Source organism: Lissotriton vulgaris, chromosome 1_1 (genome assembly GCF_964263255.1).
Source record: "Lissotriton vulgaris chromosome 1_1, aLisVul1.2, whole genome shotgun sequence".
Lineage (NCBI taxonomy): Eukaryota > Metazoa > Chordata > Amphibia > Caudata > Salamandridae > Lissotriton > Lissotriton vulgaris.
In genome coordinates, this window is record NC_141685.1 from 1,004,717,266 (window position 1) to 1,004,744,093 (window position 26,828).

At 44.9% G+C, this 26,828-nt stretch overlaps 1 protein-coding gene across 1 annotated transcript in view; it reads left to right on the forward strand.

Moving 5' to 3' along the window:
• The window catches only part of ADGRL1 (adhesion G protein-coupled receptor L1), a 607,344-nt gene that overhangs the window by 549,677 nt on the left and 30,839 nt on the right, over window positions 1-26,828 (forward strand). The window contains exon 14 of the mRNA XM_086961122.1: window positions 24,726-24,935. Within this exon, the coding sequence (XP_086817248.1) occupies window positions 24,726-24,935 (210 nt within the window). The remainder of the gene's footprint in view (window positions 1-24,725; window positions 24,936-26,828) is intronic.

Sequence of the window (26,828 nt, forward strand, 5' to 3'; positions counted from 1 at the left end):
TCAAACATTAAACATTGAAAAGTTACGTTGTTGATATTTTGCGGTCCAGACAGTTCTTCCCATGAATCATCCTTCTGGTCACCTTGTCTCCTCCCAGTGAGAACTTGCTATCGGTTGTCTAATACATAACAAATGTTTATTCACTGGCTAGCAGAAAGCTTTTAAAAAATACAGCATTTGTAAGAAAAACATTGGGGACAAACAACTATTCAATATGGAAACAGGCATTTCAGTGTTGATGCATTATTGTTTGATTGACATCTATAGCAAGGTCTATAACATTTGAGTATAATTACCTACAACAAATGTTGCATTTAGTATGTCTTTACTTAAACGTAAGCTTTTCATATAATTAATAAAAGCATTTTATCTGCGAATAGAATTTGCATAAAAATCCACCAATCAGCAGCATTTTAACTGGCAGGAAGTCATGGTCATGCATCAATGAAGGCAGGCACCACTTGTTATAAGTTCTTGTGTTAAGTGTGTTGTTTCGTTTAGCTCCACAGTTTGAGATTGTGAGATGACTGCAGCTACATTCAAGTAAAGGCATTCATCTTCTGTGAGCTCAAATTCATTTGCACAAGAACTGGCTGATATATTTTTTTTAAAGAATTGCGCAAAAAATAGGCCTTTCTGAGCTTTTAATTAATTTTGGAAATGGAAGTCAAATTAGATAGCAGCTTTATTTTCATAGTAATTCAAGAGCTGTAACCTGGTCGCGGTTTATAAGAACCGGCAGGGTGGAACTGAAACTGAAAATTGGCCTGGTCACCAAAATAAAAAAGCATCCCCCTGTAGCGAATTAAATGGCTAAAAAAGTGGCTCATGTTTGGAAATTGGTGCAGTTTTGAATTTGTAAAGACACGGTCTAGTAGGGGCAGATTTACAAGCCCCTTGCGCTGCCACTATGTCACTTTTTGTGACGCACTGGCAGCGCATTTCCCTGCCCCATATTTACAAGACAGGAAAAGCCACCCTGCTTGGCTTTTCCTGTCCTTGTAAATATGGCCCCTTTACATGCAGCACTTTGCATGAAAGGGGCGTTCCATGGGTGTTGCCGTGGGTGTTACCACGCAGCACCCATGGAACGGGACACATTTCCAGTTTTACGAGGATTCCTAAACCTGGAAATGCTTCAGTATGCTACGCCACCCTAGGGGTGGCCTAGCAAGGCGCAACGAGGAGAAATGTTTTTGTTTCTCCTAGTTTTTTCCTCTTTCAATGTGTGCTGCATTCTACAGCATGCATTGAAAGAAGAAAATACCTTTAGTGGTTGTTTTTGTGCAGGAAGGTGTGCCTTCCTGCACAAAAACAATCTCTCCATGGCACATGCATCCTTGTACCATGGTGCATGGGTGCCTGCGCCGGCACATGGCAGCTGTTTGTGTGCCCGTGCAGGGAAGAGCACAGGAATGCGTCATATCTTTGTAAATATGTTGCATTCCTGTGCTCTGAAAGTGGCGCAGAGTGGCGCAGCCAAAGGGCTTGCGGTGCCGCACTACGGCACTTTTTTGTAGATCTGCCCCGAAGTGTTTTGCAAGGTATGTGAGTCTGCATGGAGTTGAGCCTTCTGCAAGCAATGTATTTTTTAATATCAGGGAAGTCAACAGTAAAAACTGGCCCAGCAAACCATTAAACAAGACCACAAACAGCCAAAAAAGCGGGCCACAATGATCTGTCAGACAAGCCTTTCGGGCACTGCCTGATTGCCCTGTAAGCCGGTACGACCCGAAGAATCGGTAACATGGCCAGATCTCACTTAAGAAAGGCTGCAGTATGTCTTGCAATGTTAAAGTCTGTTGAATAAAAGTCCTTAGGCGTGTCCAGCGTGTCCATGAAGCACAAGGTAAGACTTGTACCTTTCCATAGAGCTTTGGATATAGATTGAGCAATGAGCTATTACCGTAAGCGATGAAACACGTGTCGGCTGGCTGCTGTTGAGTACATGAAAATTAAAGAACTGAAGACTACCTTTTCTGTTCTGGAAATTACTGTTTTTCTGCAGCTTTACTTGTATTTCTTGTTGCATGTCTCACTGCCTACGTTTACTTTGATATCAGATGTGTGTGCATAGGGTTTGCTTTTCCATAGATTGAGCAGTGCACAAAGTAGAGCATTGATCAGTTAATCAACAGGAATGAAAGTGACAAATATCTTGTTGTTATTGTCCAAAAAAAGTTTCTATTTTTGTTTTTTGCTTTAATGCAAATATAGGAGAGGGGCGATTTAGTCTACATACCAAATGGAACCATGAAAACTTTTGGAGCCTGTTTGGGATATTTGTTTTCGAAATGGTCGGCATTTAATTGTGAGGCTTGTCCAATGGTTCATTGTATGGATATTGACAAAGGTGTTTAGGCCGGCGTCCCAATCAGGGTCAGGAAAATACCAGCTAATCAATATTTGCATCCAATGGTGATTCGTTCAACTCATGAGGAATTTTGAGACAGAAATGAAGAGAGAGGCGTGGTGTTGGCAAGAACACTGGTGAAGTGATAACTGACCCAAGGGCCCCATTAAGGAGCGGTGAGAAGAGACCGCGAATTGAATATTTGTCATAAAACTGGTTATTAGAAGTGGAATATAGTCACCAGTTTGTGCAGTCGGAAATCCAGAATCTCCGCCTGTGATGCAAGAAAATATTCAAGACATTTCGGAGCTTTTGTTTAAAGCATAAAAATTATTTCTGAGAAGGTTTGTGCTTTGCCTACATTCAGACGTTTAAAATGGGCAAAAGCCGTTTGAGATCAAAATTGTTTTGAAGATGACAACACATATCTCGCAGTTGCAGTCTTAAAAAGATGAAGGGGTTGATAGAGAGATGGGAGTGCAATGGCTTTTATCACTGGCGTCAGATGAAAAAGCTTTATTTGAGAGTGTGGATTGCATGTGTTGACACATTTCTACTGTAAAGGATGTTCACATTTGTATTTAATTTTTTTTCTCAATTTGTTTGCATTGTGGTCCCTATTAACATCTCCCATTGTCTAACTCTCTCTTCCCAACAAATATTTGTCCACTTCTTTTCCTTTCTACCCTCTTTGTCTAAATCATTTTCTGCCAGTCTTTCTCTGCCTTGCCTCTGTTTTGTTTTCTCTCTTTCCTTCTCTTTCTAGGTCTATTTCTGTCTTGGTTTGTAATTCAATTCTGCCAATCTCTTCCTGACTACTAACATATTCTCTTGACCTCTCTATCTGTATATATTTATGTTTGCATCACTCTTTTATTCCTATCTACCTCACTCATTATCTATCACTCTTTAAGCGTGCCTTACTTTGTTTCTCTTTCCAGCGAACTCTGTTCTGTCAATTTCTGTCTATGATATATCTGCTCTTTCTGTCTGCTTCTTCTTTTGCCTAGCTTATTTCCTATTTTTTTCTGTCTGCCCCTTTTTCTGTTTTGTTTCTGCCTTCTTTTCCACCTCTTTTTTTCTTTCAACTCTCGTGCTGGCTGCCTTTATTTCTTTTTTTTGTAAAATTTTTATTTTGCAAAACACAGAGAAAAAAAAACAGTGAACAAAAGGTACCACCCCGGGAGCATAGATGGTCCCACACAGTGGGAAAGCAGTAAATTAAGACGAGGCAATAATGCAGTGCGAAAGAAGTGAGCAAATAATAGGCTCCAACATCCGCAAGACGGAGGCAGTCGCATACGTAGCCCCAAGGCGGGGTGCTCTGTTAGTTCAGCCAGCAGAAAGTCCAGTGTCACAGAGCCGTCGAACTGAGCCTCGTCCCAGCAGCACAGATGTCCCGATAGCAGTACACAAACTCAACTTCCCGTTACCCACCCCCCCCCCCCTCCTGTGACGGCGCCTCATTCATTCCCCACTCATCCATCACACATACTTAGAGCTGAAATAGATGTAAGGCCCTCAAAGATGCTGGGCACACTGCCGAGGGTAAACCAGTAGAGAGAAAGGACACCAGGGGGCCCCATATGTGTTTAAAATGTTTGTAGTTGCCTAGGAAGATGTCCGCCATTCTCTCAAGACTCAGGAGCCTCCACAGTCTAGCGTGCCAAAGTGAGATCGCCGGCGCCTCCTTCCGCTTCCAGGCTGACGCCAGCGTGAGCTTGGCAGCGCCTAGGCAGAGCCATAGAATCTTCTTGTCTGCGCGTGTCTGGTGCTCAAGGCCAGGATCTCTCAGGCCCAAGAGCACGAATGCCAAAGAGTTATCGATAGGATACTGCAAGATATCTTTAATATGGGATAAGATCTCGTCCCAGAAGGGTTTGATGATCGGACAATCCCACCAAATGTGGCGGAAGTCCCCCAGTAGGCCACAACCCCTCCAGCATCTGTCCGAGACAGCCGGGTAGATACGGTGAAGTCGGGCCGGGACCATACACCGCTGTGTAAGAGTTTTTAAGTGCACCTCCCTCAGGAGTATTGAGTGGTTAAATTGCGTCATGTCCCTCCACAACGCCGACCATTCTCCATCAGCGATATCCCTCCCCACCATCTCCTCCCATTGCTCCATGTAGCGCGGTCTAGGGGAAAGGGCAGATCGAAGCAGCAGTTGGTACAGAAAGGAGATGGCCCCCTTCATGGTAGACGTTTTTAGCAGGAAGGCCTCAAATTCGGAGGGAGGCCTCGTGGCTGCCTCCCGTACTCCCGGTGACGTGGCCCAGTGGAGCAGTTGTAAATGCCTGTATTTTTCAGTTGGCTGCACTTGGTAGTCCCGCATGCAATTCTCAAAGGTCAGGGGGTCAGGGCCGTGGAACAGATGGAGCAGCGCCCGACATCCTCCCTCTCTCCAAGTAGCAAAGGGGCCCTCGGCGAGTGCCGGCGGGAACTCCGGGTTGAAATGCAATGGAGTGAACGGAGACGGGAAGGTCGTCCATCGCTCATCCCCCGCCAAGGTGTCCCATACTTTCAGTGTAGTCCCCGTGGGCGTACTGATGTACGCATTCACCGGGCGGTCACGCTTTGGTTTCCAGGCTAGATCCCAGATGGACCGGCCAGCCACGCTCCGGTCCATATGCAACCAGTGTTTTTCGGAAAATTGCTGTGACCAGTCTACCATGACTCTTAGTTGGGCAGCTTTATAATAGAGGTGTAGATCCGGGAGGCCGACCCCCCCGTCAGCCCGTAACCGTCGGAGGAGTGCAAACGAAAGTCGTGCCCGACCTCCCTGCCAAACAAATTTCAAAATCAATGTTTTGAGCTGGCTAAAAAAGGAAGTGCTCAGTGGAATCGGTAGGGCCTGAAAAAGATATAAGTATTTGGGGAGAAGGACCATTTTAATGGCATGCACCCGACCTAGCCAGGACAGGAATTTGGGCTTCCACTTCTCCAGTTCTGCCCGCGTCTTGGCCAGCAGGGGCGGGAAGTTGGCTGCAAATAAGCCACCCACCGTAGGAGTGAGGTGGACTCCTAAGTAAAGTATCGAGCCCGAGGCCCAGGCTAGCGGTGTTGTCGCTCTCACCTGAGCAACCTCGGCCTGTGATAAGGTTAAATTCAGGACATAAGACTTGCCGTAATTAACCTTGAAGCCAGCCACTCCCTCGAAGTCCAGCAAGATATCCCGAACGCATGGGAGAGAGTTAGCGGGATCGGCCACCGACAGCAGGACATCGTCCGCAAAGAGAGAAATTTTGTGCTGCTCTCCTGTGAATGGTATGCCCTTCACCCCCTCATGCTCCCGAATCACCATCGCCAGGGGCTCAATGCTGAGCGCGAACAGCAAGGGAGAGAGGGGGCACCCTTGTCTGGTGCCTCGCGAGTGCTGGAAGAAGGCCGATAAGTGGCCGTTCACCGCCACCCTCGAGCGTGGGCTACAGAAGTTTGCCCTCACCATGGTGATGAATCTGTCGGAGAAACCAAACGCCTGCAACGTGTGGAATAGAAAGCTCCAGTCCACGCGATCAAAGGCCTTCTCCGCATCCAGGCCCACCAATACCGCCGGAATGCGGAACCTGTCCGCCTTCTCAATGAGATGAATCACCCTACGCGTATTGTCGTGCGTCTGGCGGCCTTTGATGAAGCCGACTGATCCGGATGAACAATCGCCGGTAGCAGGTCCTGGAGGCGGCTCGCTAGTATCGCCGAGTACAGCTTCGCGTCAATATTAAGTAAGGCTATGGGACGGAATGAAGTACAGTGCTCCGGATCCTTCCCCGGCTTCGGCAGGACCGTAATCACCGCCTCCGCTAGGGTCCCGGTATTCACTCCGGACGTAGCCATGTCATTAAAGAGGGCGACCAGGAAGTTGCACACCTCAGTCGCGTAGGTCTGATAGAAGACTGCAGTGTACCCGTCCGGGCCGGGGGCTTTATGTAATTTCAAGTTTTTAATGGCGGAGAGGACTTCCTCTCTCGAGATCGGAGCTTCTAACAGGTCGTTCCACGCACTAGAGACCTGCGGGAGCGGCAAGCGTTGCAGGAACTCCCGCTGCGCTGCAGCATCCAGCTCCTCGCCCGTATACAAAGCGGCATAGAAGCGGCCAAATATGTCCGCCTTCACCCCGTCACGATGGTGGAGCACTCCTGCGGGGTCCCTGATCCCCCCTATGTATTCTCGTTCCCGCTTGTCCCGCAGTTGCCGGGCTAAGTGTCTGCCAATCTTATTACCACTGGAGTATGAGTGCCGCCCCAGTCGCAGGAGGGTGAGTTCAGCCCTGTTTGCATAGTGTGCCTTCAGTTTGCCCCTAACCGCCGTCAGCGGACGCAGGGTGACCCTCGAGGGGTTGATCTTATGAGCCCTCTCGAGCTCAAGCACCTCGGCTTCCAGCGCATCCCGTTCCTTCCTACGCTGAGTGTTAAGTTGTGAATTGAGGCCCAAGCACGTCCCTCTGATCGTCGCCTTGAAGGCGTCCCACGTAGTCGTCAGAGAAGTGTCCGACGGGGGATTGCAATCGAAAAAATCACGGATGGCCAGGCGCAAGGCTCGGTTGGAAACTTCGTCTCTAACCACCGACGCCGGGAAGTACCACTTTTGGCTCGCGGTGTCGGGCGGCGACCAACGGAGAGTGAGCACCAAGAGGCTGTGGTCCGACACCGAGATCGGAAGAATGGCGGCATCTAGAATGTTCCCTCTGAGGGATTGACTAAGGAAGATGTGATCCAAGCGAGAGTAGGAGTGGTGCACATGTGAAAAGAATGTGTAGTCTTTCATGGCGGGGTGGAAAAATCGCCATCCATCTACTAGACCCAACTCCCCCACCCCTTGCTGCATGGAATCAGAAAAGACCCCCGTGTCCGCTCTGCGTCCCCCCGAGCTGTCCAAATCCCTGTCCCACACCAAATTGAAATCGCCCAACATGAACAAGAGCCCCTCCGCAAAGTCCCCCACCTTCACCAGCAATTCTTGTAGATACTTGTTCTGACCGGCATTGGGCAGATATACCACCACAAACGTACACAACCTACCCTGAATGTGCCCCTTAACCATCAGCCAGCGACCCTCCCTGTCGTTGCGGACATCCACAGGTTGAAAATGCAACGTAGCCCTGAACATAAGTGCCACCCCTCGGTGCTTCGTGACAGCAGAGGACCTGTAGATAATGGGGTACGCCCTATGGCGGAGCCTCAACTCATCCTTCCGTGCCAAGTGTGTTTCCTGCAATCCAACTACATCAAGGTGATGGTCCATCACATACTTCAGAACCCTCTGCCGCTTCTGAGGCGAATTCATGCCCTTAACATTCCACGTCCCTACACTAAGCGGCATAGCAGATACAAAACCCAGAACCCGCTCTCAGCATGCCAAGTGTCACCCACCCCGCCTCCAGCCCCGCCCCCAGGCAGTAGACAACCAGTTGCTTCCAGAACATTCGGGGCACGACATCACCAACAGTAAAGTGCGCACTCAGCAGCAGACACACAACAAACATCCCCTTTGGCCCTCCGTCACGGGTCCCCCCCCCCACTGTCCCCAACAACCCCCATCCCAATCCCACCCCAAAAGATATGCAAACCAAACAAAGTGCAAAGTCAAAAACAAAAGTGCAGAAATAATACTCATCAAGACCAGTAGGCCGAAGTCCGTAGGAAGCCTCCCACTCAAGAAGCAGGCCGGGGGAACAAAGACACTATTCCCCATGGCCATAGTCGAGGGCGTCTCCTCCAAGAGTACTTTCAGCCCCCTCAACCAGATGGCCCGGGCCCCTCCGGCGCCGATCCGCCATTTCCCGGGGATCACGCCGCCCCAGAGCTATGCTGTGTGTCGGCCAACGTGACTGATGCCACCGAAGCGACTGCTGCACCCCGTTCTTGCAGGCTGGCAGAGAGATCCGGCCGTTGTCCGATGGGTGAACCCCCCACCCTTTGCCATGAAGACGAGCGACGTCGCCTTCGGGACGGGGAAGCCGTCGCGGCCTGCGACGGCGGTACATCCTCCAGGCCCAGAAGTTCTTTTGCTGCCTGAAGCGTGCGGATTTGAGCGAGGCGATTCTGCCACCTGAAAATGATCCTGAAAGGGTGCCCCCAGGAGTAGGCGATGCCCCTCTCTTTCAGGAAAGCCGTCACCGGTCGAAACTCCCGCCGCTTTTGCAAGGTAGACGCCGCCAGGTCTTGGTATAGCTTAGGCCGATGCTCCCGGAACTGTAGCGACTCGATGGCCCTGGCCTTGCGTAGTATCCGTTCCTTAAGCTGGAAATCGTGTACGCACACTAGGATGTCGGGGGGGGGGCCCCCGCGCCGTGGCAGGCCTACCCTGTGTACTCTGTCCATCCGAATCTCCTTTGTGTCTTCCTCGTCCAGCACCTGGAGGAACAGCTCCTGGACATACCCCCGCAGGTCACCAGCCTCACCGTCCCACGGCACCGCCCGTATTCGGATGTTATTTCTACGGGAGCGGTTTTCTAAGTCCTCCGTGTGCAATTGTAGATCCAGATTTTGCTCGGTGAGGCGAATGAAGTCTTGCTGTAGCAGGTGAACGTCGGTGGCTACGCTCAGATCTCGGTCTTCCAGGGTCGCCACCCTCTCTCCTATGCCGTCCACGTCTCTCCACACCTCCCTCAAGTCGGAGGCTAGCTGCGCCCTGAGTTCGGAGATGTCCTCCTTGATGGAGGCAAACAGCTCGGTCATAAAGGCTTTCGTCGCCGGGGCCTCATCGTCCGATTGTTTCGACGACCCACTCGCTCCAGGGGAAGCCGGTTGCTGAGAAGATTTCGGGGCATTGTCTTTCCCTTGACCTCGTTTGCGCGGCACAGTAGACATGGCGGCTCACAGCGCTCCGACCCGGCGCCACGTGGCGCAGGATAGTGGTGGGCTCCTCAGGCAGTCCAAACGCACACCACTGCGCGCTCTGTAGCTTCCAGCTGTGCCCAGCCCCACGTGCACAGCTACTCGATCCGTGGGCCCCACCGGAGCCCAGGCAGGGCAAAGCCCAAGCGCCGACGCCTGCTTTCCAACACCCTCCGGGCCTTCGTGCGACGCAAGATGCGCCGGTATCCGCTGGCCAGTTCCGCGCCCTTACTCCACAGTAGACTCGGCGGCCCACAGTGCTCAGGCTCCGTGCCTCGTGGCCAAGTTCAATGGTGGGCTTCGCCGTTCAGTTCAAACGCTCCCCATTACTTGCTCTGTAGACGCCGGCTGTGTCCAGCCCCACACGTGTGGTAGCGGGTGATGCTGACCGCGGATGCCTCCGACTTCCGTGCGCCTCAGTCAGTGCTGGAAGCCGGTGCAGCAATACCCCAAGGGCAAGGGGGGGCGATCTGGGTCCGTCGCCAGGTCCACCTGTCGCCGGAATGCAGCTACTCTCCGCCTTCCGTCTGCTCCGACTTCCTCAGGGCAGCTCCAGGGCCCCGCCCATCAACCACGCCGGGCCTCGATGTCAGGAGAGCCCGGGGTCTCACAGGCCATGGGGCGCGTTCGATCTCAGGGGCGAACCCGGGGTCACACCGCTTCGGCGACCACACCAAGGCCAACCGCTCCGTCAGGCGGACTTCCCCGCCGCTTTTGGGGCGGGTGAACTCCCACAGAGTCGTGCTATTAGAAGCTTTGTAGGATCAGCGCCGGAGCGGCACGAAAAGGCGTCCTACTCCGCCGCCATCTTGGCCACGCCCCCCTGCCTTTATTTCTTACTTACTCTGTCAGTCTACCTCCCTTTCTGCCTCACTCACTCATCATTCACGGCGCAAAAATTCACTGTGAATGTGTAATTCACAGTAGAAATGTTCTGTAAATGAACAACAGAATGAGAGCAGCTGTTGTTTATAGGGTTTTTGCTTAAATGCATCCTTGTGTCAAAAATTGACGCATGAACGCATTTCATGCTATAACATAACACAAAATGATGACTTTGCATTTCACGTAAATACACAGAATTTGCAGTAATTTCGCAAAAGCAAATTACACTCATTTCGCACTCCTCTAATTAATAGCCCCACTTCATCTAGCACTATCTATCAATCATACAAGTGGAGGTGTGTCTATTCCTCTTTCAGTCGCTTTTTGGTGGAATTATGACATTTTAATATTACCCAACATTCGAAAACAAAGAATAAAGATCCTATCATCGATAAGTAATAACCTTGCTTGTTGTTCAATGTATATTTTATGCCAAGTACTTAGAATAATGTGAAATTAATTGAATTCTTTAAGTTGATCTAGCTTTTTAAATCACTTCCAATCTGCCTGGATGGTTAATAATCATAGGAGATTTTAACAAAAAAACTCCAATAACTTACTCTATGCTTTTAAAGATAAAGACCGTGAGGAGGCTTCGTCGATTCCTATGGAAGCCTTTCCTGACAATTCCGAGGCAGATTATTACCAATATTACCTACAAAACACAGGAAATATGAAGTTTAATAGATAATGGTTGAATTGAACAGGATATACCATCTGTGCCATCAATATTAGATTATACTATTTCCAACTGTGCCTTATTTAATACTCTCTCCTTGTGGGGGGTATAATATCCAGTATTGTGAGTGACTACTCTACTCCTAATATAAAATTACCAATTACCAGAAAAGAAATTAACACCTGAAATCACAGTGGTGGTACAATTGAAATTATAAAAGCCTATAGCCACGGACACTGACATTCTAATGTGCTTTGAACAATTAATGACGGGCTTCCTGCATTCATAGATCCATCTGATACAATAAGTAAGAGACAATGCAGTCAATAAAACTTTTGAACATTGTCTCTCAGTTACAACATTATCAACTGTAGAGCAGAGCTCTGTGGTGAGAAAAAAGATTATTTCCAGAGACAAATAGGATTGTGATTTATCTAACGCTAAGATGTACTCAATTGTTGTCCCATTCATCTAAAACAGCAGTCAAGATAAAACATCTAAAAAGGTCTAAAAGGAAACAGAGACTTAAAAAGAAACAAACCAAGCTAATCTGCTCTGGCACGATCTGGAAAGGCTGGCTCAGGAAACAAATTCCAGACTTTTTTGGCAAATTATCACGAAGAAAGTCTCAACGAGTGCAAATAATTCTGACACATCATACCGCAGCAAGAGTGGTCACACTAGATCACACAACTTTATGAAGCCAATCATCTGCAAATGTATTCACCCACTGCTAAAGTCAACCGAGTGTGGTGGGGCAGTGGACAAACCATTTAATAAGGGTTTATACATTAAAATATTCCCCAATATTATTTTGTGTGGGATAAAATATGCACCCTTGGATAATTTATATTTCATCCCAAAAAACAGAATGAAAGATCTTGCACTCCCTTTTTTGGGTTAATACTTCCACTCCAGTACAGCTCCTCGAGTTTGGGATCTCAAGTGCTTATGCCCTCTGTTTCACATCAGTGTTTCCCTGGGGATATAAACACCTATATGCTGATGATGGAGCATAGCGATGGCATTTAAAAAATAACTTGTACTAAACTCAAGTCCCAAAAAAAACTTTCTCTCATAGCTTAAATATGGGTTGTCACTTTTGGGCTTCTCAATCAACTATTTCAGGAGTTGGTCTTGTAGCCGGCAAAGACAGCCCTGAAAAGAGCAATTCCATACGCAAGTTATAAATTTGATATTGCCCATTGTCATTCCTTACAAAATGATGACGTAATTGCTAATTTAGCAGTGGTAGGTAAGATACACGCCTATTTGGGCTAGTCGTTCGACCGTAACATCCAAATAATAATATTTTTGTTAAGTTCTGATATATTTGCACTGAAGATGGTTTGTGGCTCTTGGAAGAATCGCCCTTTGAATCAGCTACTGTCTTTTGATAATGGCAATATCATGTGAAAATTATGCATGGATGTCTTGGCCAGAGCTCTGGGAGAATTGGGATTTGGGGCGAGCACTTAGCTGGGTGTTGGTACTGGCAGATTCCAGTTCTGCTGTGGCTGTTGCAGGCTTTAACTGTGAAGTACACAATTTTACTTTTATATACTTTTCAGTGACCTACTGTGATGCCTTGTCAAGAAATCTGTTGCTCATTCCACCATTTGTGAAAATATTAAGTATATCGTACAAAAATGCAGAATCGTTAACAGCGATGAACAGAATTAGCCTGCAGAGCTATGTTTCACTGAAATCCACAAAAGTTGAACAAGTCCATCTTGTTTTTCAGGAGTTTTGTAAATTACCAGTAGCGGCTGATAGGTAATGGTGGTGGGTGTGGGGGAAGGTGGGGGTGGCCACCGCCTCTCGTCCAGTGCAGGAACCAGGAGGCACCCAGGCTCCCCTGACCAATCACGACGCTGCTTTACAGCAACGTTGTGATTGGTCTGAGCGCCGTGGTTCGGCGCTCAGAGGGGGACTGGGAGGCTGTGCATGTTCTCCACCCAGGTTGTGCAATTCAGCTGGTGGAGAACATTCCGTTATTATCATTTTATTTTTTCGATTCCACTGCTTTTTAGCAGTGGGGCAACACTTCTCCGCCTTAGTTTACACTGCGCCATTTTAGAGTAACTTCTTGCCCTAAACTTGTATAGTAATGGCATTTTTCATTGTTGCTAATTATTGCTCGCATTTCCTTTCTTGCTTAATATATCTACCTGCTTTTAAATCTGTCTCACCTTGACTACTCTACTCAGTGGTATTTTCTCCCCTTTTCTCCTTCCCTTCCATGTTATCGATCTTGGTCCGTGTAGGCCAGAGCCATCACAAGATGGCTACTTGCCACAAAGCCCGCTCTTTTCATGGCTTCGCACTGCCATGTAGCTTGTTTTTGTGATATATTCTTGATAAGCCGCGTAACCTTAGCCACAACAAGGTGTTGCCATACATGTAGAGAAGGACCCCACATCACGTTTGTGACTTGATCCCCACAAAAGCTTCCTGCAAACATGATATAGACATCTCTTGACTTGGGCGTAAAGCTCCCACGCTTTCCAGTATCCACTCACCTTGTCTGCTTCTTTTAACCTCTATTTTTGCCTTTAACCTCTCCTGCCTTCTTTATACAAATGTGTCTTTCTATACACCCATCTTATTTACATCATCTTTCTTTTGTATCTTCCCTACAATCCCTCAGCATCCCTATCTGTTTTGTCTTCCTATCTGTTGACCTTGCGTCCACTGTCTTTTTTTATGCTGACTGCTCTCCCTCTTCTATGACTATACCTGCAATTCTTTGTTTGTGAAAAGTGTCCTTCCCCCTCATTTACATGGAGAGTGTTTTTGAGGAAGAAAAATGAAATTGCTTGCACGAAAATCCTTTATTTGACACAATTTGTTTTACATTTAATTTCCATAAAGGCGTATATTAAAAACAGGATTTCAAATCTGTTTGTAATGCTCTTTAAATATTAAACAATGGGGTCTGTCTCCTCATATTAACTCCACATATTGTTGATTGTTTGTGTTTAGTACTCTGACAGTGCACCCAAATTACATGAATTCGGATGCAGATGTCAGGATTGTTGAATTAATGCTTTTAATTTGAAATCTGTGTAAAGGCCACCCGACTTTGAAATTTGAATTGACTTTGCTGCAGCTGGGAGGCGTTTGAGCCCAGCCCACGCGCTGGCCACTGTGCATCCGCTGCACTCTTTTTGTTCCAACCTTCTTTTTCACTTTTGTAGTTTAGCAGTTTTTGCTCTATGTTGATATTGCACCCAAACCCACTCTCACATAAGTTTGCATCTAATAGTCCACAATAATCTGGTGTTCATAGTTGCCTCAGGAAGTGCCCCAAAATTGCTTTCTAAACCGGACAAAATGGCCGTTTCCTTCTCAAAGCAGCCACTAAATAGAAGAGAGTCCATACCTTTTCGCTCATCATTTTACTTTTGCCTCTCCCCATAGATCCACCGTCCCTTGCCATACGCTTCTTGTGTCTCTGTTTCACAACCTCACTTTAACCGCTCTGCACTCATTTTCCCATATTTCCCCCTCCAACCCATCTCTACGTTTGGCACAACAGTGACACTGGTGCTGCTATTTGGCAAGATTCAGTAGAAATGGCATTTCCTGAATGGTCATTGAGTCAGCAGCACTCATAGAAAGAGGAAAATGCCTCAGAGGATTGTTTTTGTGAAGGAAGGTGTCCCTTCCTGCATAAAAACAATATACCTTACAATGCAGGCACCCTTGTACCATGCTGCAAGGGCCCCTGCGTTGACACTAGGCAGCCAAAACTGTGCCAGTGCACGGAAAAAAGCAGGAATGCACCGTATTCTTTTAGATACGGCGCATTACTGCCCTTTCCCTGTCATGCAGTGCAGCGATGTGACTTGCTGTGCTACATGGCAAACTCATAAATATGACCCACTGTTTCTACTGTATATTGTGTGGCTTGGCCAGTTGAACAAATGATAATTTCTATCATTCTGCATTTCAAATAAAAGTTGACACTCTTTTGATCATATATTATTTCTCCTGTTGCATACGTCTTGGCGACATTATCTCCCGAATGGTTCAGTGCCAGGTGATGACATTGTGGGCATATTTATCCAGCTTTCACGCAGCATGCCATCTTGCTGTGCAATGCGGCGCGAAGGGGAAAGGGCAGGAGTGTGCTGTATTTAACATTATATGGCTCATTCCTGTTCTTACCTTGGGCTGGCGCACAAAGTGCTGCCCAGCACCAACACAGCGAAACAAAAGGGGATGATGGACGGAGCGTTTGAGCAAATCAAACACTCACCACCAGTCAACTGATCTGGGTTTAATCCATCACCATTCTTTAGCTCACTCAGCCACCCCAGTTCAGACATGGCCATATGCAAATCAGTCTGGACCCTGTGCCTCATGGGAACAGTCCAGCACGAATTGCCAAGCCATGTCTTCCCTGGACCGGAAGCAAGCTTCCGAGGACCGATTTCGGATTCATAATCCTCATCAGCCAGGCTATCTTGAATCCAGGGGCCAAGTGAGCAAGGGACTCACGTCTGAGCATACCCTGCCAACTTAAAGCGAACAAAGCGAAACAAAAGGATGCTTGTTACCCTGCGCCATGGTGCCTGTTTTGTATGCAGGATTGTTTTTGTGCAAGAAGGTACACCTTCCTGCACACAAACATTCTTCCAAATCATTTTCCTCTTTCTATGAGTGGTGCAGAATGCAGCACACATAGAGGAAAAAATGAGGAGAGATTAAGCTATTTCTCCTCGCTAGTCCTCACCTGGGAGGCGTAGCATTCTGACGCTTTCCCAGGTTTACCAGTAATGGTAAATCTAGGAACGTGCCAAAATCCAAGGGTGGATGCATGGGAACACCCATGCTGCACCCATGGAATGCCTCCCTGGGGCGGAGTAATGAAACGCAGCGATTTCTCTGCTCTGTGTTGCGTTAGTCCAGATTTATCAAGTCATGCAGGGCCGCACAGGGTGGCCTTGCGTGGATTGACAAATCTTACTTAGTTGTTGCATCGCCGTTGCTTCCCCTTGCAATGCTCATGATAAACGATAAAAAATGCCCATGAATGGCTTGTAAGAAAGAAGGTCCCAGCTCTAGATAGCCTCTTTTGAAGAGCTAGATTTGTGAACCGTTAGTGTGGTGTTACAGACACTCTTCGGTGGTTTTTGGCCCACTGCCCATATAAAGTTAAAGTAAGTATGTTCTGGGAGTGTGAACACTTATGGTCCTGTTATGAATGCCTCAAATATAACAAGCAAGCCCTAACGTAGAACAAAGTACATTCATTTTTGTTAATTTTGTTTATCATTATACTGCTTATTTCTTGGCAGCGCAAATAATTTTCCTTTTAACATGGTTCAACCAATGTGTGTTTTGCTCTCTATTGGTACATAAGCTGAGTGTTTTTCCAAGGTTGAAATGATTTGTTTGCCTGCAAAATGTTCTCCAAAATATCATGCTCTCAGTGTTTCACCAGGAAGCTCATTAGATTATGGTATTTACCGGATTTTCATTTTGAACTTTATTACACGATCACTGTAAAAAATACTTTACTTGTCTAATGTTCAAAATTAAAATCCTGTAAAAAGCGTATTCGCGAAACACAGAAAACATGTTATTTCAAGAAAAGTTTGTAGGAAAATTGAATACACAATATTATAGCATAACACACATTGAGTCAAAGTATGATGTCTTATAAGGTAATTGTTATCTTCACATAGGGCCAAATGTACAAACATATTTTCTTGTTGAAAAACCTGCAATTCGCTAAACTTCATGTTTTGCAAAAAGCAAATGTGTTTTTCAAATGTACTAAACCCATTTAGAGAACAGAAAACATGTTACTTAATCACTTAATGGGTTTAGGAAATCATGAAGAATTTGCTATTTGGAAGGGGCGTATTTAGGGCTTTAGAGCTTCCTTATGGTATATATTAATGTTTTGCAAACAAAATGCAATCACAAAACATTATACGCAACACTTCAAAGGAGGTGGTAATCTGTTCCCAAACGGTAGCGGGACACCTTTCCCTTTGTGAATGGGCAAAAACATTTTTTGGTAGGAGGCAGGATCACTGCCATGAAATCAAGGAACCACTACCAACTCTAAAACAATTCGCTTTTCACATTCTTCCCTTTTTTTGTAAACGCATTCTGTTTGCCTTTAAGGAAAATGGGCTAATTAAAAAAAAAATGATTTATTTAAAAGCAGTCACAAACATGGTTGTTTGCCGACTTCAGCAGGCCACCATCCCATTGATGGCAACAAATTATAGTCTTTCACAATTTGTAACCTATCTCTTTAATATTTATGCGATCGGTCGAATTGAGACTTGTTGCAATTCAATGTTTTGTGAACTGATCGATCAGTACATGAATTGGTTGGCAAAAGACCATTGGATTAGCTAACAGCCAGTGTGCAAATTGTGACCATTATTTGTAAATCTAATGTGTATATACACCTGGCCCATAAAATGTAAAGGACAAGTAGACTTGTGGTAGTGGAGGCCTGTATTGTGTAACATACTCAGAGGATGTAAATAGTGAAAGTAGGGTCGTCTCAAAAAATATATTGCCTAATATATTGCCTAGTCATTTATATTCTGGTCCAGTTTAATTGTATATTGATCTGTCAGCATAAATAGAGAGCCCCATTAGGGGTCTAAAACTATCGGAATGTGCCTGCTGGGGAGGCGTGAGGAGGAAAGACTTACCCATTGGTTTGTGGAGAGGAGGGAAGTAAATCTGCGGTCTTTGTGGTGTAAATTGAATTGGGTATACTCACATTCTAGTTTTCCTCTTGGTATTCGATTCTAAACTAAAACCAGGCACAATGACGTGTCTGACTATCCCTTGGAACACATTACATATATTAATTATTTACTTCAAAAATGCATGCACAGGAGCATGCATAAATAGTGCTACATTAACATGCTAATCCAGTTATTAGCTATATTAATATTATCTTTTGCAGTGTCAGTCTTTTGTTCTCTGCTTGTTATGCACATTGTAATACTGATATCTTGTACATTGTAAGAATAAATACATTTAGGTAATCCGTTTCTATGTAATGCAAATTCTTTCTGGACATGTTGTCCATCCAAACATGCAGCTCTTTTGAGCACTAACAAGTTAGTAGGAACACAGTTAACATGCAGACATTCCACCTATTATGTGAAAACATTATTAAAATCCTTTGATTTTAACCCCTTCGATGCGTGTGACAAGGTCAGCTCGTCATGGGCGTTACCTGCGCTGTGCGTGTGACGAGTTGACCTTGTCACGTAACGCAGGATTTTTAAAATCGCAGCGCTCTGCGGGAAAACCGCTAGCGCACATGCGGTTAAACAACTGCCGATTCATAGATCTGTTTGTATACTTTTTATAGCTCGGTCAGAGGAGTAGCCATAGTAAGTCATTACGTGAAATCTGCAAGGACAGCTTTGGCGCAAGGTGTTGAATCATCCTGTTTGTGTTTCTTTTTCATCATTCCTCCACATCAGTGTGCAATGCAGATTAGTCTCCTAGCCAGAGTTGCATTCTTTTTTGGTAGCTATGGCGCCCATTAATGGTTGTACCTTTATGCTTCAATAGCCAACGTGGTTAGTCAGGCTGGTCTCCCAGTCTTGTCAGATATACACTGTAATCAGCATCTATTATTATAAAGACAGTTGCAGTGGTTGCAGCTCAACAGAGGAAGTGCGTAGATTTGCGTGACACAGCTAAGTAAAGCCAATAATGTATCTCTACTTCTCTTTTCAGTCTATGTCCCGTTGATGCAAAGCGAGGCATCCACTCGGTCTAATCTTCTCAGTGGTTGTTCTCAATTTCCCACTCCGTACACAATGTAATCCTCCCGAGAGGCTTCGATCAGTTATAATGTGCCATGGTTTTTTCAGCCTCTCAGAAACTGCCTACAAGAGACGATGTACATCTGTGGGTTTAATTGGACATGTTATAAGTCAAAACATATATGTCCATATTGTGCTGAATGGTACAAAGACAACTCTTTGGTCTGGTGTCACCTCACATCTGAGGACAGTTTGGGAGCCAATGGTGACCAGTGTGGGTCCTACATGATGACCATACATTCTGCAACAATTTCCTCACGCCTGCATCAGCCACCACTTTTTTAAGTTAAGGCATTTGCTAGGGCAGTTCATCCTTTCATTTCGCGATGCCCAAGAGGAGGTACAATTGGGTAATGAAGCAATCTTGCTTTGGTTGCAGGTGAATCCGTTTTGGTACCATAGTGACCTTCAATAGGGATTTCCTTCCAGTCTCTTTACAAAGTGAATACAAATTCAGTATTCTATGCTTTTGGCAGGGCGTCCAACTAATTATTGATGTGACCTCATCCTGCTTCAACAATCCGTTTCAGGTTGTAGTACCTCTGTTTTCAGCATTATCAACTTGCTGGAAATATATACTCGGTTGATCTTACCTGAACAAGGTACCACAGCTGTCCTTCCCTCAAAGACAAAAAACATGCAGACAGAATGGGAGACAAAGACAAAGGAGGGGGGAGAAAGAGGAAGAGTCCATATAAAGGCTCTGTAAAGAAAATCAATGACTTATGCTATAATTATACGAAGTAAATTGTAACGTACAAGCTTTTGTAGCCAAACTGATTGTTTCTTTGGGCTCTTAGCAAAGCTGTAAAACAATTTTAAAAATGCAATCAATGGTGAAATGTGATCATTCCAAAGTGTTTGTTGCCTAGGGATATGTAGATATCTTTAGATCGGAATTTAAAGCAGAATTGAACATGGATCTGGTAAAACTGACATTTTTTAAAGTTAACTTTGACCCAGCTCAACGGGATCCATTTTTGAAAATCTAGGAGGGGTGAAAGGCTGAGCGGCCCAAAAGGATTAAATCTGTGTAATGATCAGATCTCTGAGGCATTCATTTGAATCTACCAAATTATATCAGGAGCTTTTAAAGTGAGAAAAGTTTCCCAAGATTAAGGGGGTCTCAAGAGCTAGAGAACACAGGCGCACACTTCAAACCTAATGAAAACAGAAAGCTCAAGAGAACAACGATAGAGCACCAGGCTAGAGAGTTTTCATCACATTGATCATTATTTGCTCTCACTTATCAATTCTTTGAACCTGTCTGTATTACAGGGACAGCCCAGTTTGGGGATTTAGAGTTGATCTTTACTTTTGAACAGGGTATTATATAATAACAAGAGGAGAAGGATTATTAATTTTTCTACAGTGATCAATCTATTTTCAACATTTAATAATGGAATATGAGGGTTTTGAAGATAATGTGCTTTGCGTGCCCTCATTCATATAACTTTCTCCTCCCACCGTCCAGCCCCTCTCCCTCTTTGATGCTTCTCTTTTCCTTGCTGCACCTTCCGTCTCACCGCTCATGGGATCTGTATGGCTCTTGAGTTAACTAACAATCTTGTAATGAAAGCTCTAGCATAGTTAATCTCCCAGCTACACCATGCGAAGATCGAGTGTTCAGGTCAGCCATGCCTCTCATCTCCGCGATTCACAGCTCTATTGATCCCAGCATGAGCGGCTCGGGGCGGAGGCCACAAAAATTAGCTCTTCCAGCCAGAGTGGAATAGCTGTGTCTCTGACTCACAAATGTTATTCGCACGTCTCTTGATGAAGGACCAACTCTGCTAGTGGCCAAGGGGCCAGTTGATGTGCACATTCGGAGGCATATTTATTCTCGAAAACAGTAGGCTCCACAGAGGGTTGGTTGGCTTTGTTAGTTATAGATAGCTTAAGCTCCTTACCCACATCCAAAACTGAACATCAGAAGGAAGCAAACCAAGGTATATTCTGGGATCGATGTCTCCATTCTTAACTGTCTCAAAGCGCAATGAAGAGGCCAATATTAGTCCAGTTCAATGACCTCATCAGCGGTGTGTATCTATTTCCTTATGAGGAAAACATACACCACAGGGTGGCTTTCATTCCTTTTAAACACAGATATCAGCCAGTTCAACCCTATTGTTACAAGACAGACAATCCAGCAGGGTGCATGGATTTTGTGTCTGCTGAACTACTGCCCAAACAGTTGACTGTAGGTCTTTTTGACAGCTATATTGGTCAATGGAATGTTTCAGTTCCCTAGCAACTGAGGTTTTAATGCCTTGGGTTTCTTCAATTGAAATCTCAGTTTCTTGCTTAAGATACAGCTAGCGGGAGTCCTTCGTTTTGTTCCTAGAGAGTCATGAACCAATGTAACAATGTGTTATTGAGAGTCGGGCAGTGGTCTTGAGAAGACTTCCATCTTCTGAAGTTGGGCTGTAGTTTGATGGGTCTAGATTGTTTCCATGTGGTGCTTTTCTTTTCCTGCCAGAAGGGCAGCTGCCGAAGAGATGAATTCAGTTCTTTATGACAGAAACTTCTTACAATAAGATGCTGTTACCTTCATGTAGATTCTCTCTTACACGCCATTTTCATAATATCAATTATGTGACCAGACTAAATGCTTTCCTTCCTTAAAGGACAACCAGGTTTGTGCCCTTCCAACATCACTCCCAACCATATCATCTGCCACTGTCCCATATAATAACCCACTTATTCATCTTTCAACTACTGATGGACTGATGGATCAGTGCAACCTACCTATTTGCCCAGCTATTTCCCATATATCACAAATGTATTCTTCCAACCACAATCTATTCATCGGACTTGCCACCCTCTGTTGTCTAATGTGCTAATGTATCCATCAATCCAGCTTTCTTGCAACCAATTATTTTCCTAACTCACACATATTCTGTTGCCTATAGGCCAATTCATCCTGTGAACACAATATGAATCTACTTATTGATTGCACCACAGAACACCTCTAACCGGATAATCTCCCCATATCTCACATTTATCAATGTATACAACAATCACTCATATAGTCACAGTTCTACTTTTGAACCAGCAGTCTATTTGTGACCCAAATAACCTTACACATTTGGCAGAAAAGGTTGTTCTCCACTGCTCAAGTATAAATTTAGGAATTTCAATATATTTGGTGCTTTAAACTCAGGGTCGGACTGCTCCAAAAACACCTAATTCACACACAAAAGTAATCTCTCAAAGGAGAAGCACTGAACGATCAAGACCAGTGTTCTCATTGGTCAATCACGTCACATAAACCATGCTATCAAATTTCCATAAAGTTGAGATGTACTCTTCCATCCATATGTAACTTCCAATAAGGATACTCCTATGCCATTGATTTGTATGACAGCTGTCACTGTCTATTTTCATTCAGAAATTAAGACTAAAGATTGATCATGCATTTTTAATCAACGGCATTTAAGTGTCCTTATTGGACATTACATATGGATGGATGACTACACCTCAGCTTGATGGACTTTTGAGACCATGGTTTGTGTAACGTGATTGCCCAATGTGACAATTGGACTTGAAATCTGGGAGAATATATTTGTGAACCTACCTAGATGACCCTCTTTCCATTTATCAGGCTGTCTAAGCAGCACACTAACAATCCCACATCAGTCAAAACAACCATCATCCACTCATTAGTTCAACTAAGAACACCCTGATAATTCCCTCATCGGTCTATCCACTCTTCGCCTATTTACTATGAAGTCTAGCTGCACACTACATATCAGTCCATCCACACACCTCTTATTCAATCATCAGTTTATCTAGATATCACACACTCGGCAGTCTATCCAGAAACCGCTCACCCACTCCTCAGCTTTACCACCCACAACCAATGTATAAAAAGAAATCCAAAATATTCCCATCCACTCACGGTTTACTTAAGCCCTTCTCACTCATTTGTCAATCTAATCAACTACCATCCACCCACTCATCAATCTATTCACACAACAACCGATCTGACCAATCACAAATCAAAGAAATGAAATCCCTATCCTCTTATCATTCTTTTTAGGTGCCGTAGATCAATTTATCTGCTTAGCCAACTACCACCCATCCAATGAACTAGTCCTACAAAACCTTTCTAATCTCCAAGATAATCTACACTTCTAATTCATTCACTCTTCCACTCACAAATATATTGATCTATCCACATTATCACTACTCCAGTTACACAATAAAGACACCAACCAATCCAACTGCAATCTCTCCAATCAATGCAGCCCTCCCCGTGTGCTGAGACCACCCACCTATTCACTCCGTCACTCCTCAACGCTGCAGTCTTTATGTAGTTCTATAAAATTATCATACAACTAAGCATGTATGCAACCACTTAGCAACGAATTACCTTCACATCAGTCCAGCTGCATAACAACCTCTTGACTTGTATGTTTAGGTACCACTCATCCATTTATTGATCCTCTTCCCTCACTTGTCCACCACTTCAACATTTCACAAATTAACTTTCAATCTGTGTTTTAGTGCAGCCATTGATGCCAACCCAAATCAGCCACACTGACGCTCACAAACATCTACCACTTACCTATGTTCATGCAAACTACTACAGTGCTTGCACTCAACTGATGTCTGAGTGTATCACCCACTAGTGGAAAGACAAATCCACTTCACAGCCACAAACTTACTTCAAACACCCCATCCAATCAACCCACACGCTAACTTCTAAATGAACTATTCACTCCTTGTAGCCAACTAACCTTTTGCATCTAGTCAAGCTTGGCCACGAGGTCATCAGTCAACCAAACCACATGCCTACTCATTATATGTTATCAGTTAATTTGAATAATTGTTTCAGCCCTGTCCAATGCTACATTTGACTATGATCGCTTTAACTTGGTCTGTTTTTGTTTGACCGAACAACAGATGTTAACTGCATTGCTACACCCAAGCTTGCGCTTCAGGAATTCCAATTTACCTTCACTTGCCTGCTTTCATTCTCATTCACTCTCATACTGGTGGTATAGGTAGGGGTACAAGTTAAGTGATCTAGATGATATCGTTGGAGGATGAGAGTTGGGAAGATGTAAGTCCAATGATGAGTCTCCTAGCACGTTGGCACCTGTTGACCAATATTGATTATGAGTGAGACATTACGGCATCAAGTAGGAATATTCGATAGAGCTAGTAACATAATGAAACCACTAGAGTGATATTAATGAAAATGGAGGGCAGCCTCCTTACCAATAATTAAAACAAGTGTACAGGGAAGGGTACATCTTCTCTTACATAAACACTATCGGCCAGATTCATGAAGCCGAAAACGGCTCGCAAAGGGCCAGATTCTGAAAATCTGGCCCTTTGCGAGCGCTATTTTTGCATTTGGGATTCATCATCCCAAATGCAAAAATCGCATTTTTATAAATCGCATATTTGCGAATAATTGCATTTAAGGAATCTCAATTAGAGATTCCTTAAATGCAATTCAAGAAGCATTTAAAAATTGTGAAATCGCTATATTTGGCCGCTATTTACCGCAAAGTCTCACTTCGTGGTAAATAGCGAAAAATGAGAAAAAGGCACTTTTGTGCATTTTTCTCAGTTGTATGTTACACACACACATGTCCTTTGGACATGTGTGTGCGCAACATCAGTCTACTTTTTCATTTCAGGGATGCTACAGGGTGTCCTTTGGACACCCCTGGCACCCTTGAAATCGCATCCTTATTTGCGCAAATAAGGAATGTGTAGGAATCGCAATTTATTTAGCGATTCATACATGAATCCCGTTTTGCAAGTCCTTAACCCCTTCCATGCTCATGACGGAACGGTTCCGTCATGAGCGTCGGTTGAGCTGTGCTCATGACGGAACCAATCCGTCATGAGCCGATAGGCTCATTAGAACCTTCAGCACAGCGCAAAAATTCGCGCCGCGCTGAAGGGGTTAATAGCGATTCCTTAATAATCGCTATTAAGGACTCGCAAAACGAGACAATGATGAATCTAGCAGTATATTCCCTTTTAATTCAATGCTAGCCCTTAAACCCCAATTTCCTTGTTTTTCACTTGTATTGCTTGCTCTTCTACGCTTAGATTTTCTTCAAGATGGGATGAGTATAAATGACTGTCTTTGACCTAAAATGTTCTTTGCTTTCCTTCCCCAGTACCAAGGCCGTATTAATGAGCTGCTGCTGTCTGTCATCACCTGGGTGGGCATCGTGATCTCGCTTGTCTGCCTGGCCATCTGTATCTCTACTTTCTGCTTCCTACGTGGACTCCAAACTGACCGCAACACCATCCACAAGAACCTGTGTATCAACCTCTTCATCGCCGAGTTACTGTTTCTCATCGGCATCGATAAGACGCAATATGAGGTGAGAAGACAGGGAGTGGACAAGATCGAGTTTAAGATGTGAGGCTGTTATCAGAGATGAGAGAAGTCTGCAAAAGAGGATGGATGATAAGAAGGCAAAGGAAGTAGAAAATGGGAAGGACACCAAAAATGTGAAAAGAGAGGGCAACAGACTTGGGAGCAGAAGGATTACGAAGGAGATACAAAGATGTAGAAAGCGGCAAGATAAAGTCAGAGGAATAAGGGGCACAGAAACTAGGGGAGAGGAAAAAAGGCTGAGAGGGACGGACTAGGTCCATGGATAATGTATATGTAGAGTTGTGAAAGCTTGGTAGGTGCTGGAGAAGCGGGACAGAAGTCTGGAACTAGGGAAGTAAAAGGAGAATGAAAGACAGGCCATACTTTGGAGAAGAGGTAAAACAAACTGTGGGAGAGGGATGGTAAGAAAAGACAGGCCACTGGTAGAAAAAGTAAAAAGAATGGAGTAGATGAAGAAACGGCAGAATAGGAGAAGAGAGGAAATAGGCAAAAATACTCATGTTTGGTGAAGGGAATTGAAAGAAAGAAATATACAACAGCTGCTAGGGAAATGGAAAGAGGTTGGTAACAGAAATGGAAACTGAAAAGAGGAGGATTTATTTTGTAGAAAGTAGAATGAAATATATAGAAAGAGGAATAAGGCTTGTGGCGGGCCAACAGGGACCAAAAGAGAAGGAAAAATGTATGGAGGACCCAGGGAGAGGTCCAGAGGTAGAGACTGGGGGTCTTATGTATAAGAGGCTTGCGTTACCAGAGCATAACTTATTTTGATGCTCCGATGGCGCAAGCTTCTCAATTATACCTATGAGGTGACACAAAGCCACTTTGCGTGGCTTTGCGTGGCCTCATGAATATGGAGTAACACAAAGCAGTGCAAGTCGCTGCCTTGCCTTACTCTGCATCAAGGAGGCGTTCCGCGGTGAGTTTTCCCTCGCAGCACCCATGGATTTTGATGCTACCCCAGATTTACTTAATCACGTAAACCTGAGGCAGCGCCAAAACCTTACGCTTCTCCAGAGCAGGCGTAATGAGGAGAAATATTTGTATTTGTCTTCCTTTTTTCCTCTTTCCTTGTGTGCTGCACACATAAAATGAGGAAAACGCCTCTTAGGATTCTTTTTGTGCAGGAAGGCCTGCACAAAAACAATCCTGCTTGAAACTTAGGCACCCTTGCGCCGTGATGCAAGGGTACTACCTATGTTGGTGCTAGGCAGCAAATTGTGTGCCAGCGCAGGGGAAAAGGGCAGGAAAGTACTGTATTTCGTAAATACGGTGCATTCCTGCCCTTCCACATTGGGGTAGAGCAGCACTACAAGAAGTCTTAAGGAGCTGCCCTACGCCTATTCCTCATGCCCTGAGAGTGGGGCAGAGGCTAAATAGGCATAGCAGATGCACAGTTAAAGACAGCCTCGTTTTGCCTTCTTCTAGCAGCATGTTAAGTGTGGGTGAGTTTTTACTTGGGTAAACAGGTACATACTAATCTTTACACATCTGTGCACGGTGTTCTCTTAATTACATTACTTCCTTTCTTCTTTTTTCATCAGTCTATTTTTGTCATGAATATCTGTGTCACTTATGCGCTGTTCCATTTTTCTCATTTCCTCTTGAACTGCGTGCCCTTTTGTCCTTGGAATCTTTACCAGCCCACACATATTCCTACCTCTTACGCCAACCTTTCTCCGTCAATCTCTGTTAAACTAGTTTGTTTCTCTGTGACTGTTTCGCAGGCCTATGCGCTTGTGCCTTTTCTCTGCAACAGGCTCTTTTGTCTCTTTTAGAAACTTGTATTTTATTGTTTCTCTAAAGCAGTATTTATTGCCTCATGCGCATTCTGCCAGTTTGCGTTCATAAACACTTCTAAACATCAATTTGTCTC